At 52.5% G+C, this 16104-nt stretch overlaps 1 protein-coding gene and 1 non-coding gene across 2 annotated transcripts; one reads left to right on the top strand and one right to left on the bottom strand.

The window, feature by feature from the left end:
• Positions 1-9601: 9601 nt before the first annotated feature.
• Positions 9602-9743, bottom strand: LOC142869661 (U4 spliceosomal RNA). Its single transcript, XR_012918241.1, has one exon. It is a non-coding gene; the product is annotated as a U4 spliceosomal RNA (small nuclear RNA).
• A 494-nt stretch (positions 9744-10237) lies between these two features.
• On the top strand, positions 10238-12688 carry NPPB (natriuretic peptide B). The gene is made up of 3 exons (XM_012785315.3): positions 10238-11322; positions 11567-11822; positions 12486-12688. Exons 1-3 carry the CDS (start codon positions 10735-10737, stop codon positions 12500-12502), a joined length of 861 nt encoding a protein of 286 aa, XP_012640769.3. The 5' UTR covers positions 10238-10734; the 3' UTR covers positions 12503-12688.
• Positions 12689-16104: the final 3416 nt, after the last annotated feature.

The raw sequence follows: 16104 nt of genomic DNA, 5'->3' as shown, positions 1-16104 counted from the left end.
ACTCACTCTAGCCTGGGCAACAGAGTGAGACTCTGTCTCAAAAAAAAAAAAAAAAAAAAGGAGAAACCAGCCCTGCCCACACCTTTATCTTGAACTCTCAGCTTCCAGAACTGGGAGACAGTACATTTCTGTTGTTGAAGCCACCCAGACTGTGGTACTTTGTAAGGGCAGCCCTGGCAAACTGCTACAGAGGGAAAATTATGGATCCTGTAGAAACCTAAAAGCAACAAGATGTTCTAACCCCTTTCCCTCAAACACTCCCCCCCAATGTCATCCTTTACAAAAACCACACTTTCCTGATAGAAGGGTATGTTCTTGAACCAAGAATCATGTCCACAAAATGCCCTGGAATATGGAAAATCAAACCTGCTTTAAATTATATAACAATTAAAAAAAACCCAAGAATCAGAAATTCAAATACTAAGAAGAAAAGGGACACAGAACAGGAAGAAATGCAGCGAAAGCTGTTTGGAGTCAGGAAAGAAATTGAATATAAAGACAAAATCATGTCAGAAATAAAGAATAAATGACAAGTTTCCCAGGAGTGAATTATTTGTTCAAATAAATACTGTAAAACATATTGAAGAACGGGGAGAGCAAGAGTGAAAGAAACTGAAATAAAGAGTAAAAAGGAAAAAAGTGATCAAAGTAAAGACTAGGAAAGAATACCCAACTTAGTGATCACTGTAGTCCCTGAAGAATAAAAACAAAACAATGTAACATTATTAATGTTTTATTTATTTATTTATTTTTTGAGACATAGTCTTGCTTTGTTGACCAGGCTAGAATGAGTGCCGCAGCGTCAGCCTAACTCACAGCAACCTCAAACTCCTGGGCTCAAGCGATCCTCCTGCCTAAGCCTCTCAAGTAACTGAGATTACAGGCATGCGCCACCATGCCTGGCCAAGTTTTTCTATATATATTAGTTGGCCAATTAATTTCTTTCTATTTATAGTAGAGACAGGGTCTCACTCTTGCTCAGGCTGGTTTCAAACTCCTAACCTTGAGCAATCCGCCTGCCTCAGCCTCCCAGAGTGCTAGGATTACAGGCGTGAGCCATTGCTCCTTGGCCTATTAATATTTTATATATGGTTTATTTTTATTTTTTTAGAGACAGGGTCTTGCTCTGTCACCCAGGCTAGAGTATAAAAGTGTGATCGTAGCTCACTATACCTTCAACCTCCTAGACTCAAGCGATCCTCTTGCCTCAGCCTTCTGAGTAGCTGGGACTACAGTTATGCCCCACCATGTCTGGCTAATTTTTAAACTTTTTGTAGAGACGGGTATCACTATGTTGCCCAGGCTGATCTTGAGCTCCTGGCCTCAAGCAATTCTCCTGCCTCGGTCTTCCGTATTACTAGGATTACTGGTATGAGCCACCATGCCTGGCCAATATTTAAAAATATGCAAGAAAACCTTTCATAAGTAAGAGAAAGCTTATATTCTTAAAAAACTGAGTTGACCAGAAACTATCAACTCCAGACTTTTACTGATAAAATTATTAGAAAGAAAGTTGTCAGGGAATCCAGGCTTTAAAAAAGAAAAAATTACTCATAAAAGTGAAAAAAAAAAAAAATCAGCCTAAGATCAGACATCTCAGGAGCAAGATACAAAGCAAGGCAGCTGCACATTTTCAAGAGACTCAAGAAAACAAAGTGTGAGTTGAGAACTTTCCATCTGGTTGTTCTTTGAGTATCAAGGGTATGGAGGAACAGGTTTGAGCTCAGGATGTACTGTTTACAGGTGCCTTTTTGGAGAAACGTATTAGAAGATGAACTTGACCCAACTAAGCGGTAACTGGGGAAACTTAGGTAAAAACTGATGGTGAGAACTTTGTGTATTTATGTGCCAACCAAAACAGACAAAATGAGGAGATGGGAGAAAGAATAGTATCTATTGACAGAGAGGAAGTTTAACATATCAAAAGGGACTGCTGTGCAAATAATGTGAAAACCTAGATCAAATAGGTAAATTATTTGGAAAATGTAGCTTACCAAAATTAACTGCAACTAAGACAAAATGAAAACTTAAATAGATCAATTTCCACAGAGAAAGTAGAAAAAGTTTCCTACAAACTACCTCTACAAACTAAACAAAACCAGAAAAACAATCCCAGATAGTTTCATGTAGGAATTCTACAACTTAAAATCACAATAAACCCGTTGTTCTATACATTTTTTCAGAACATAGAAAATTAAGGGAAATTTTCTAATTTTTAAAAATTAAGATATGGCCAGGCTCAGTGGCTCATGCCTGTAATCCTAGCACTCTGGGAGGCCAAGGCAGGCAGATTGCTTGAGGTCAGGAGTTCGAAACCAGCCTGAGCAAGAGCGAGACCCCATCTCTATAAAAATAGAAAGAAATTAATTGACCAATTAAAAATATGTAGAAAAAATGAGCCGGGCATGGTGGCACATGCCTGTAGTCCCAGCTACTGGGGAGGCTGGGGCAGGAGGATTGCTCGAGGCTAGGAGTTTGAGGTTGCTGTGAGCTAGGCTGACGCCATGGCACTCCAGCCCAGGCAACAGAGTGAGACTCTGTCTCAAAAAAAAAAAAAAAAAAAAAGAAATAATTCACGTATCACATTTTAATCATAATTTTAATATATTTAAAATGTTGTACCACCATCTCCACTAATTCCAGAACATTTTCCTCACTCCCAAAGGAAACTCTGCACCCATTAGCAGTCCCTGTTCCTCCTTTCCGAAGGAGCCGGTGTTAGAGCGGGTTTCCTTCGGCCCCAGGAACAGAGAAGCAGAATCACTGAGGCTGCAAAGTACGAAGTAGTTTATTGGCTAGCTCGAGCTAGGGTCCAGGTCCCAGAGCGCCAACGCAGCGGCCTCCCTAAGAACCAGGACCCCGCCTTGGTGTACAAGTCAAGCTTTTATACTTTTCTGCAAGTTATACACGCTGGGTACACCTTCCCCCCTCCCCACTTAGTCCATTGATTCCTTTAAAGGTGGCTGATTGTGTCAGCTCCTGCTTGGCTCCTTCAAAAGTGACGCAGGTCACTTTGGGGAAGGGTGTAGTAGGCGAAGTTTCGGGGAAACCGAAACTTAGGCCTACTCCAGGAAGTGCAGCCTGTCATGGAGTCACTCCTGCTCTCATTCCTGTTTTACGGCGGGGCCGACGTGAAAGACCTCCAGGGGAAGACCTGGGCCTGGCTCCGGACAGACAGCACGGAAGTTCCAGGTCTGGTCGTCTAAGAACACGCTGACAGAAAGGTGGGGTGCAGAGACGAGGGGAACGACAAAAAGAGCAGCCAAGATTCCTGAGCACTCAGTACCTGCCAGGCGCTGTCCCAGGTGCTGCATATGAGAGTTAATATCTCTAAGTCTCACAAAAATGATATTGCGTCCATTTCACAGGTGGGGAAACAGCACAGAGAGGTTGCCTGACTTGCCCCATTTGGCAAAGCGGGAAACGTCCCCTGTGCTTTAGTCCAGCCTTTTGGAGCTGGGCGGGGAGACTGAGGCCGGGGCAGGGGACTCTGCTGCCGCACAGCAGGGAGCTCAGGACAGAGGGGGGGCTGGGAGAGCCTGTGTCCTTTTCCCTGATTCGGAGGAGGGCTTTAGGGGTGGAGCAGGCACAGACATGGGTAGGGGGAGCTTGGGGAGCAAAGATGGCTAAACTGGGGACAAGGAGGTGAGGGGGTGCGGCTGCAGCTGCGACCACTGCCCGCAATCAGCCTCCCAGACCAGGAGCGGTGGGGGCTGAGAGGTGAGGAGGGGTGGGCAGGGGGATATGGGGGGGTCCGAACCACCTGGTCTTCAACGCAGGGCAGGGCGTCAGCACAGCTGGGTGCAAGGGGCGTGGCTAATGAAAGTAAGGAAATGCCCCCCTCCCTATGGAGGAAAACTATGGGGGGAAAAGCCCGGGCAGTCCTCACGCCATCTAGGGCTGCCAGATCCAGCACATACAAAAGTGGGACGTCCAGTTAGATTTGAGTTTCAGACAGACGAGGACTAACGTGTTCAGTGTGCGTAGTCCCCGGCTGTGAGCTGCGCGCTGCCGGTGCCCTCGGCGTGGATGTGGCTGCGGGAATTGAGAACTCGTGGGAGAGAGCCCCTGAGCACAACGCCTGGCCCCGAGTGGTGCTCATTAATGCCGTCCCTCTGGGCCACACCAAGCAGGAGGAGACTTGCTCGAGGGAGCCCCATCCTTGGGAACAGACTCTGGAGCGGAGCACCAGGGGGCGAGCCTGTGGGGTTAGCTGCTCTCCCCAAATCACCGGCATGGCCCATGGGGTATCTATCTTTCCATGGCTGTTTCCACTGGAGTCCACATCGGTCCCGCAGTTGGCGGCCCTGGCCCATCTGCACCTGACTGTGCTGGGTCAATCCGGTGCCACCATGAGGCCTGGGGAGGTTAAGAGCCCATCCCTGGGGGCTCAGCTCACCGCGTGGGACGCTGGGTGCAGACCCTTCTCCCTCCTGGACAGGGAGATGTGCTGGGCTGTGCCTTGGCCCCTCCCTTGCAGGAAAGGGGTGAGGCTCCTGGACCACCCCAGGACGCAGGTGGTGTCGGGGCATAGCAGTCACAGGCTGCACGAACCGCCTGGTGGCTGGGTGGGGCCTCACCTTCAGGAGCCCCCTTCGTCCTCACAGAGGCGGGGTCTGTCTGCCAGTTAGGCCACAAGCAACTTGAAGGCAAGCTCTGGACCTTCTGATTCCTCCATCTCTCGGCACTGTGCCGGGCCAGAGCCCTTGCAGGTGTGGATGCCGGGCTGACCCCCGTCCTTCCTCCCGCGACTCTCCTACCTGGGAGCCATGTTCAGATTTGGAGAAAACCAGGCTTCTGAATTTTCTTTCCAGCACCTACAGCCTTCTGGAAAGTCATGGAGCACATTTTCTGCCTTTCCTCTGACCACAGGGAACTAACTCGCATTACAAGAGGAGAGAGGCCAATTGGACAGTGTTCAGAATGTCTGTCTGCAAAGGCTCTGAGACCCTGGGCTGTTACCAAGGTCTGAGACGTCCTGTTCTCCAGAATCGTTTCTAAGAAAAGTGCAGGCAGTTTCTTTCGGGGACTGTGTCAGGTAAGAATCTTTGGGATGGAAGTGACAGGAATCTAACTGAAATTGGTTTAGTTAAAAAGGTCACAGGCAGATGTTTTGGCGCACGTAACTGAAAAGTCCAGTGTAGACTGACTTCAGGCGTTGCTGGGTCCAAGGGCTCCAATGATGTCACCGGAATGTCAGCTATGGGGATAATATGGACACTGTCCTTTCTGGAGGGGTGGGAAGGATAAGGTGACCCTTTCCGAATTCCTTTTTCCTTACAAGGCTACAGCAATGGGAGGGAGGGGGGAAGGGGGGAGGGAGAGAGAGAGAATATTACCTTCCAACACGCAGTCATCTCCTCCACCACATTTAGTTGCTCAGAAATTGCTGGTGAGGCTGAGGCTGGACACGGTGGGGTGGGGTTAATAGCTATTTTCTTCCAGGCTGTCACTGTCAAGTTCAGCCCTCCCTCTGTTTGTTTTGTGTTGTTTTTTTGTTTTGTTTTGTTTTGTTTTGTTTTTTTGTTTTTTTTGAGACAGAGTCTCACTCTGTTGCCTGGGCTAGAGTGCCGTGGCCGCAGCCTAGCTCACAGCAACCTCAAACTCCTGGACTCAAGCAATCCTTCTGCCTCAGCCTCCTGAGTAGCTGGGACTATGAGCATGTGCCACTGGCTAGTTTTTTCTATATATTTTTAGTTGGCCAATTAATTTCTTTTTATTTTTAGTAGAGACGGCACTCTTGCTCAGGCTGGTTTTGAACTCCTGACCTTGAGTGATCTTCCCACCTCGGTCTCCTAGAGTGCTAGGATTACAGGCGAGAGCCACCGCACCCAGCCCAGCCCTCCCTCTGTTAACCACCAGTCTAGAGATTCGCTTCAAGAGCAGAGGGGTCTACACACTCATGCTGGTTTCCAAAGCACCCCTTACACGCATGTGCGTGTGCACACACACACACACACATACACACTCACACATAAGCATGTCGCCACAGCTGTGAAGGATCTGATGGGCCCTCTGCAGGTGGTTTCTGGCTTTTGGAGAAAGTCTAAGGGTCACAGAAGTTGGAGGTCCTCCTGGGGATAGAAGCTGGCAAGTGGACCTGACCATGAACTGGGGGAAGCTGACTCATGTCAGGGCTCTGCACCTGGCAGAAACCTTAGTCTAATTCCTTCTTTCTACACAAATGGAAACAGAGTCCAAGGGGCAGAGGAGGAGCGACTCGCCCACGGCCACACAGGGAGTCTGCAGTGGGCAGAGGCTTGACCACCCCTGCCCCCTTGGTCAGTGCCCCCCGCTTCCTCCTCCTCCTGTGCCCGTGTGCCCAGTGCTCGCACGCCACCCTCTTTGGCTGCCACGGACTGGGCTGGGAGGAAGCCACGAGGAGCTTTGCAGCTGGAGCCAGTTCCCTGACCAGACAAACCTTTCCTTTCCAGGGGCTTCTTCCTTGGAGAGGGGCTGGGACTGTGCCTGCCTCCCCCACTTTGACCCTAGGCCTTCAGTGAAGGTTTGTGGAATGAATTAAAGATCTTATTTCTTTGCAGCCGGCACCTAACACCTAGGGCTTGACACTGGGGAGAACCAACACTGCTGCCGCCACAACCTTTCTGAGCGCTCACTGTCTGCCAGGCACCGTGCTGGGCGTTCTACACATGCACACAGTTGGGGCTTTGTATTATTAAATTGTTTCCTACTCCTGCTGAGACAGAGTCTCACAAGCTTATTGGTTTAAAATAACATGAATTCATTTCCTTTAGTTCTGGAGATCCGGATTCCGCAATCTGTTTCACTGAGCTAAAACCAAGGCGTGGGCAGGCCTGGGTTCCTCTGGAAGCTCGAGGGGGGAACCCATTTGTCTATTCCAGCCCGTTCAGGTCAGCCACACCTCTTGGCTTGTGGCCTCTCCTTCCATCTTCAAAGCCAGCCGTGCAGCATCTTCTCTGCTCTCTGACCCGTTTCCCTCCTTACGTTTCTCTCTCTCTGACCCTGGCCCTCCTGCCTGTCCCCTACAATGACCCTGTGATTACATCAGGCCCTCCTGGGGAATCTCTGCACTGCCAGATCCTTATCTTTTTTTTTTTTTTTTTTTTTTTTTTTTAGAGACGGGGTCTTGCTATGTTGCCCAGGCTGGAGTGCAGTGGCTATTCACAGGCGCGATCCCACTACTGATCAGCACGGGAGTTTTGACCTGCTCCGTTTCCGACCTGGGCCAGTTCACCCCTCCTTAGGCAACCTGGTGGTCCCCCGCTCCCGGGAGGTCACCATATTGATGCCGAACTTAGTGCGGACACCCGATCGGCATAGCGCACTACAGCCCAGAACTCCTGGGCTCAAGCGATCCTCCCATCTCAGCCTCCCGAGTAGCTGGGACTACAGGCGCGCGCCACCGCGTCCGGCCAGATCCTTATCTTAACCTCGTCTCTGAAGTCCTTTCTACTGGGTAAAGTAGCGTATTTGCAGGTTCTGGGAATTAGGATGTGGTATCCTTGGGGTGAGGGGCTATTACTCAGCCTACCACAAGCATCATCTGACTTAACCCTTGAACAGTAATGCTGGGACAGAGATGGGGTGACTGTCTTCACTGACTAGCTGTGGCATGGCATATGGCACGTGGCACACGGTAGGCACTTGACACGTGTGTGGGGGGCTGATGGAGTGCAAGAGCTGGGGGATGATAGGACATCCTTCCCTGGACAGAGGCCCTGGGGGATGTGTTTCATCCTCTGTCTTCCCTAAATTCTTCTCCCACGGTCCCCTCCACTGGGGGCAGGTAGAGGCTCTGTTGGAGTGTTTGGCACTTTCTGTTCCCACTGGGGTCGCTCTGTCTCCCCAGATCTCCTTCAGCATAAGGCCCAACTCTCTCATACATTTCTTTTTTTTTTTTTTTTTTTTGAGAAAGAGTTTTGCTTTGTTGCCCAGGCTAGAGTGAGTGCCATGGCGTCAGCCTAGCTCACAGAAACCTCAAACTCCTGGGCTCAAGCAATCCTCCTGCCTCAGCCTCCCAAGTAGCTGGGGCTACAGGCATGTGCCACCATGTCCGGCTAATTTTTTCTATATATATTAGTTGGCCAATTAATTTCTTTCTATTTTATAGTAGAGACGGGGTCTCGGTCTTGCTCAGGCTGGTTTCAAACTCCTGACCTCGAGCAATCCGCCCGCCTCGGCCTCCCAGAGTGCTAGGATTACAGGCGTGAGCCACCGCGCCCGGCCTCTCTCATGCATTTCTAATTCTTTGGCTTTTCCCACAGTGCCAAAGACACCATTGTCTTCCTTTCGTCCTTGCAAGGAGGGAGCATATGTCCATTTTGCTGAAGAGCAAAGTGAGGTGCAGGCTAGATGCAGAGTCAGTTCTCGATAGGTGCTTGTTGATGGCCTCTGTTTTGCTCCCAACATTTTATCTCATGACACCCAGCACGAGAGACTCTCTGCGCCCTAGGCAGCCTCCAGCTCTCTGGCTCAGCTCTGCACGAGGCTGAATTGTGTTGTCTCCCTCACCTCCACTTAGACTTTGGATGCTCTTCCTGTGGTGCGCTTTCGCGCGTGCGCGCACACACACACACACACACACACACACACACACACACATGCACACTGCCCCAGGCCCCAGAGCCTTTCCAAGACTGGCATCTTTACATGGTCCTGACCCATCCCCACCCTCATCTGCAAAATGCTCATCTGAGCCACTTCCATCCTCCCCCACACTCACAGCCACCAGACTCACACATCCCCGGAGCATAGCTCCCCGAGCCTTCATCCACGACAAGGGATTCCTCTGTGTTTTCTTCCTTCAGAAAGACCTTGCGACCACCCTGGCAGTGAGTAGGGGCTTCCAGTCTGGAACCAGAATGCCTGATTTGGAATCCAGGCTTTACCACTTGTCAGTTGTATGACCTTGGAAGGTAGATGAATTCATCTGAGCTCAGTTTCCTTGTCTGAAAAATGAAGAAGAATAATGTCACTTTCCTCAATGCCTAGCAGCTGCTATTTTTTAGGTACAGTTTGCTCAGAGATCCCAGTTTCTTCTCTCTGCCCTTTCCAAAATCTCTGCCATAACCCATCTCCCTTCTTACACAGCCCCCACCCCACTCTGCTCCTTGTTAACACAAATTCTCTGGAAGGGGTAGTGACGTTGGTCACAGACACTTAAGAAGGTTATTTAAGCTGTCATATCTCTTTCCAGGGCCATTTCTCTTCAATGCCTCATTTCTTTTTTTCCTTAAAAATATTCTTTCTTTCTTTCTTTTTTTTTTTTTTTTTGAGACAGAGTCTCGCTTTGTTGCTCAGGCTAGAGTGAGTGCCATGGCATCAGCCTAGCTCACAGCAACCTCAAACTCCTGGGCTCAAGCAATCCTCCTGCCTCAGCCTCCCGAGTAGCTGGGACTACAGGCATGCACCACATGCCCGGCTCATTTTTTTTCTATATATATATTAGTTGGCCAATTATTTTCTTTCTATTTATAGTAGAGACGGGGTCTCGCTCTTGCTCAGGCTGGTTTTGAATTCCTGACCTCGAGCAATCCACCCGCCTTAGCCTCCCAGAGTGCTAGGATCACAGGCGTGAGCCACCGTGCCCGGCCTCTTTTTTTTTTTTTCTTCCATTCAGTCTCCATAGTGACTGTCAAAAATTGCCAATGTCTGACTATATTTCAAGTCTTCATGACAGGGTATTGGGAAAAGTTTTCAATTAGCAATAAATGCACCTTGGATAAACCTCATTGGCTATGATACTGCCACTGCTCAAAGCTAAATTTTTTTTTTTTTTTTTATAGAGAAAAGGTCTCACTCTGCTGCCCAGGCTGGAGTACAGCAGCATCATTATAGTTCACTGCAGCCTCAACCTCCTGGGCTCAGGTGATCCTCCTGCTTCAGCCTCTTGAGTAGCTGGGATTTCAGGCACGTGCCACCATGCCTGGGTAATTGTTTTATTTTTTTTTCAGAGGTGGGGTCTCACTATGTTGCCCAAGCTGGTCTTGAACTCCTTGACCTCAAACAATCACCTACCTTAGCCTCCCAAAGTGCTGGGATTATAGGCATGAGCCACCACACGGGGCCCAGATCCTCGTTTCTAAAGACATTTGGGATGTCCAGACCACCTGCTCATGGGAATCAGTTCATGGGTAATCAGATGAAGACAGCGCTAGGGGAGGGGCACTATACCCCTGTTGTCTCCCAAGTAGATAACCACCTTTCCAGTTATCTTTGCTCTTTCCATCGTATGTTGGCTTGGTGTGGGAGAGGAGGTGTTGGCACCTGGAGGAGATGCCATAGAAAGCATTCCTGAATTACTTCATCTCTGGGCCTTGCCTCTCAAAATTCCAGCCAAAGCTGCTCTTCCCTTTAAGGCATGGAAGAAGGGTCAGCATTCCAGAGGTTCTTTGTCACCCGGACTTTTAATGAGTTAATATTGGAGACTCAGCCTTGCAGTGCTGTGAGACTTGTGGCTTTGAGGGGATTGTAACAAAATAGGGAGGGGTCCCAGAGGTCTCTTGCCCTGCCCCAAGCAGGTCTTTCTGGCCTGGAAATTGGGTTGAAGGGAGCAGATCTTGAGAGTTCGGATCAAGTTCACTCGGGACGATCAGCACCACGGACAGCGGCCAGGGCGCCCCGGAGACCGGTGGCGGGGTGCGAGGAGTGGCGGGTGCTGAGTTACAGGCGGGTGAGGGAACCCGCGTGCGGAGGGAGGGCGCGCTGGTGGTGGGGGTGTTGGCTGGGGCTGTTCTCGCTCTGAGTCACCCTATGCGCCCTGCACTTGCGTCTGGGCTCAGAACGCTGAGGTTCTCCCTGTCCTTGCCAGCAACGATTGGGGGAGTCGGAGAAGGGGAAATCGCCACTCTAAGAGCCGCCCCCAGCCCCGATTTTTGCAGGAAGGGTGGAAGCCGGAGACAGGGACGTGCTGGTGTCCCCCTCGGGCTCCCGCCCCCAGCCTGGCCGTTGCTATACAAGGCCTGCTCTCTCAGGTCTCCACCTCCAGGGAGGCGCGGAGGGGCGCATTCGTCCTCCCTGAGCTCAGCAGGCCGGAATGTGGCTGATAAATCAGAGATAACCCGGCAGGGCAGGGCCGGCCGGACCTCCAGCTCCGGGATAAAAGGCGGCGGTTGCCCAGGGAGCCAGGAGAGCACGGGTGGTGGCAAGGAGGTGGGACAGAAACCCAGAGGCGTCGCAGTGGTGGCACCAGCTTCCTCCGGTTCTTCCAGCGACATGAATCCCCCGACGGCACTGCCCCGGGCACTCCTGCTCCTCCTTTTCTTGCACCTATCGCTGCTGGGAGGTCGTTCTCACCCGCTGGGCCACCCCAGTCCAGCCTCAGAACTGTCTGGGATGCAGGTGAGAGCAGAGGGACTGTGTAGATGTGGCTGCCGGAGGGCTTGGGTAGCAGCAATTAAAGAGTCTCCACCCACTGTCCCAAGGGGTCCCTACCTTCCCTTGGGAATTGGTGATAAGGGAGCCAGAGTGGCAAGATGGGGTGCCAGGACCCCATACCCAGGGCAGTTGGTCCACATAGGCACTGTCGAGGGCTGGCCAGCCCCGCACGGGTTCCTGAGGCCCCGGGCTGCCCTACCCATCGCAGGAGCTGCTGGATCGTCTGCGGGACAAAGTCTCCGAGCTGCAGGCAAAGCAGATGGCCCTGGAGCCCCTCCAGCAGATCCAGGGCCCCACAGAAGCCTGGGGGTCCCGAGAGGCAGCCCCCGAGGACGTCCTGGGGCCCCGCAAAAACGCCCTCCAGTTCCCGCGGAGCCTGCAGGGCCCCAAGATGATGCGCGACTCAGGCTGCTTCGGGCGGAGGCTGGACCGGATCGGCTCCCACAGCAGCCTGGGCTGCAACGGTGAGCCCCCACCTGCCAGCACCCCCACCTGCCAGCGCCCCCACCCGCCACCGCCCCCACCTGCCAGCGCCCCCACCTGCCAGCGCCCCCACCCGCCACCGCCCCCACCTACCACCCGGGGCTCCCGACCCCCTTCCAACCTGTGCCACCATTAGAGTCAACTTGGGATTCGATGTCTCTGGGGACCACACTCTTTGAGAATAGGACACCTGGAACCACTCCTTCCAGTTGACAGTCTCCAGGGCCGAGGGTGTCTTTTTGGAAATGTTAAATGTGGGCCCGATCCTGACCATGCCCACGAGTCCCCACCCACATCCTGCCCGAGGCCTGCCTCTCTGATCCCAGGGGGAGACTCTCCTTAGGGTGGACTCCCTTCTTTATATGGCAGCCCCTCCCTGGAATAAAAGGGTCCTAAACATTCATCCCCCCAGTTTCCCCTACACTACCACCTCAAAGGAGGACAGCAGGGTCACTGGGGCAATTAGAACCCCCAGTTTACAGATGAGGAAACTGAGGCCCAGAGAGATAGATGATTACAAAGCCTCAAACATCAAGATCACTGATGACTAGTGGGTGGCAGGCAGTGCAGGGTGTGGGGAAGCTCGGCTCCTGCCTCAGTCTCCCACCTTAAACCCACCGTCACCCCTTTCCTTCTCCCCACAGTGCTCAGGAGATATTAAGAGGGAAGAGGAATCCTGGCCGCAGGCACCTGCTTCTGCTTCCGCAAGGGGCTCGTTCCCCAATCCCAGGACCCCCTTTGACGTGACTCCTATTTATTTTTATTTATTTATTTATTTGGTTGTTTTATATAAGATGGTTTGTTAACCTTGAGTACAAAACTGCCATGGTGAAATAAAGTCAACATTATAAGCTTTATCTTTTGAATCTGGTCTGTCTCTGTGGATTGAAAATAGTCCCTCATTTCAAAAAACCCAACCCAAACCAAAAAACACAACGCGTTCTCTTGAAGGTCCCAGTGGTGCCATGATGGTGGGGTATGGACACAGCCTCACGGGCTGGTCGAGTGGGGGGGGGGTGGGGCTTTCTTTTCTTTCGGGTTTATAATGCTCTGAAAGCGACGCTTGGCCGAAGCTGCTTTTCAAGGCAGGACAGCTGCTTCCTGGGTGTGGGCTGGGCCCTCATGTACCTGTGGAACCTGAGGGCGTGTGTCCAAGCCTTTGCCCCACCAGCCTTCCTTCTGCCTGGATTTCTGCCAGTAAAGTACTGTTCCTGGCGATTGTTGTTTCTAGAAGTTCTAAACGGAAATGTCAGAGGTTGGGGTCAGTGTGTGTGAGTGACACGCTGGCTCATTTGCATTCCTGAATAGGGGTGAGCCCTCCATCCTGCTCCAAATCTCAGCTTCAAACCTCCAATTCCTGGTGTCATCCTGGAAAGACCTTCAGAACCCCAGCTTACAGGAGTAGAGGGGCTGGCACGAGGCCCAGCTTTCCAGGGTGTCCCTCCCCTGGGGCTGCCTCGTCACTTCCTCCCCACCCCAGAGAGAGAAAGGCAGACGGCCATCAGCGTCCTGTTGGAGCCCTAACCCGCAGGGAGGCCTCCCCTCCGTGGGATCCCCTCCACACTTCTCTAGCTCCAGGCCAGCCAGGCTATGCCGTGGAGCCTCTCCTGCCTCCAGGCTCCCAGGTAGGGCCTCGTGCCATTTCCCTTCCCGGAATGCCGTTCATGGCCCGAGATGAGGGGTAAATCGCCATGAGGTCACCACTGCTATTAACCCCATTTTCTGGATGAGAACAACGAGACCCAGAAAAATCAAGCATCCTACCAGAGAGCTCGCAGCCGCCAGGTGCTAGCACAGGGATTTGAGCAGAGGTCCCAGTGACCCTCAAGCCTCTGTTCTCTGACTCTGGAGCCCCGCACTCCTGCGAGCGCCACACTCCTGCGAGCCCCGCACTCCTGCGAGCGCCGCACTCCTGCGAGCCCCGCACTCCTGCGAGCGCCCCACTCCTGCGAGCCCCGCACTCCTGCGAGCCCCGCACTCCTGCGAGCACCCCACTCCTGCGAGCCCCGCACTCCTGCGAGCGCCGCACTCCTGCGAGCCCCGCACTCCTGCGAGCCCCGCACTCCTGCGAGCCCCGCACTCCTGCGAGCCCCGAGCCCCGCACTCCTGGCCTTGAACTGTGCTCTCATGGGCTTCCCGATTTTCCCATCTGATGTTTCTTTGAGCGGAAGGGAACCAGAGGGGCGGGGCCTTGTGTTATTTCTCATTTTAACCCAGTGCACGTCAGAGACGGGGCACCTGGTCGGATCAGTTAAGATTGTTTTAAAATGAGGTTTCAGGAGCAGCTTATTTTCCAGCTAACTGTGAGTCATCTTTGTTTCTGACCCAGGGAGGGTGGGGTTATTCGAATAGTTAACATTTATAAAGGCCTCATTCATGCACCAGGCACAGTTCCATTAACTCTCACAGCCCTTGCAACAATTGAGAAGTTAGAACTCTTATTACTTCTCATGTTACAGCTGGGGAAACAAAGGCACAGAGAGGTTATGTAACTTGCTCAGGGTCATGCAGTCAGCAAGCGGCAGAGCCAGGATTCAAGTGCCCAGTCCCCTAACTGCTGTCCCACACGGGTTTCTCCAAGCCAGTGAAGTAGGTGGGACCTTCCAGGGCTGGTGGGGTGGAAGGTCCCCTCATTACGGCGTCCCTCAGTTCAACATTCGGGGCCACTGCCTGCTGGCAGCCTTTCTCCTCCACTCAGGTGAGGAGGCCGCGCCCCTCACAGAGCCCCCACTACCCAAAGCCATTCAGCACTTTGGAATTTTCCGGGTGAGTCTGGCGCATCCACAAATAGGGCTCAGATGGTGGAGTCTGTGCGAATGGACATCCTCTCCCCAAGCAAAGGTCCAGGAAGCAGGATCCCGGAATGACCCGTGAAGGAGCTAGACACGATGGCCGGAGCCCAGGTAGAGGGTGGCGTCCCGCTGAGCCCCTGTTGCAGGGCGGGCCATCTGCGGACAGACGCCCTTGGAAGCAGCCCTCCCTAGTCCTTCCGCTGGTAGCTGCAGCCGCAGCCTTCCCCTCCCCGACTGCCCATTATCAACCTCCTCCTGCAAAGAAGCTGCCAAATGATCCACCTCCACAGGTGCTTGTCGTTGTGATCTTTCCAGAAAGACGAGCAGTTGGTGAAAACAGACCTGAGGAGGTTGAGTCCATGGCTTCAGAGCTGGAGGAGGCTTCGGTGGAGGGGGGCTGTCATTGCTGGGTCTCCAGTGTTTTGGTCATAGCAGTGGGGACAAGGTTGGGCCTGAATGTTTCATTGCATGTCAGCAATTTTGCAGCCTGGATGTTTTCAAGGAATGCCGAGCCCCTCTCCGTCCTTCTTGCGGCAGATCTCACGCTTCTGAGAATGATTTGTGGCAAGGCAAAAAAAAAAAAAAAAAAAAAAAACGTTTCTCTTCCCGCAGAGCAAGTCTAAACCAAATCATGAACTTGGCCATTTGTCTTTGATCATGCTGTAGCTCTCAGCCTTCTATTCCTCTCTCTCTAGGATCTTTCAGCTACTGCTTTTGCTTAGATCATCAGTCTTATTCCATTAAGGGCCCCATTTCTCTCACTGGGTCTGGAGCCAGCCCATCCGCTGTCTGGATGTCCTGGAGCAGTTAGAGAACCAAACTCTGCGTCTGCCCCCAGACACCAGCCCCCATTCCCCTGCCGCTCGCTCTCCTGTCTCTGCCGAGACCCTGAGCCCCTGGCCTCGCTGCTGCAGGGCACGTCAGTGCCGTCTCCACCTGGCGGCGCCGCACTTGCTGGGAGATTGGCACCCACCCTGAGCAGCAGCAGTGCTCAACCAGCATCTGGCGGGAGCTGGCACTCCAAGACCCAGCTCGCTCAGTTCACAAGTGCCACCTGTTTTATACCTGTCTGGCGGCATTCTCTGCGCGAGGGGGAATTAGGCACGGCTTGTCCACGGTGATTGCTGACTTCCTACGTTCCTGTGTCACTCCCCCACTCTCTGCTGACATTTCCTGGGATTGTCTCCAAAATTAAACCACCTACACTTGAATCCTAGCCTCAGGTTCAAGAGAATCTTCCTACACTAGGGCACTCCCCCATGATCCAGCCTTCCCCCAGGCCCCACCCTCAATAACTTGAGCCCTTGGAATCTTCCTGGCTGTTCTCTGGCTGGACCACCCAAGCAGACAGGACACCCCTGCCTCCTTCCTCGTAGCCTCTCCGGCACTCCATCCTGCTCTCCCATTCCAGTTCCGGCCCCTACCACTCACTAACTGGCCTCCCCACAACAGGCTCTCCAATCTGGATCTT

The sequence above is a fragment of the Microcebus murinus genome, chromosome 2 (genome assembly GCF_040939455.1).
Source record: "Microcebus murinus isolate Inina chromosome 2, M.murinus_Inina_mat1.0, whole genome shotgun sequence".
Lineage (NCBI taxonomy): Eukaryota > Metazoa > Chordata > Mammalia > Primates > Cheirogaleidae > Microcebus > Microcebus murinus.
Note: the sequence above shows the minus strand (reverse complement) of the source record. Positions and strands in the feature narration are given on the sequence as shown.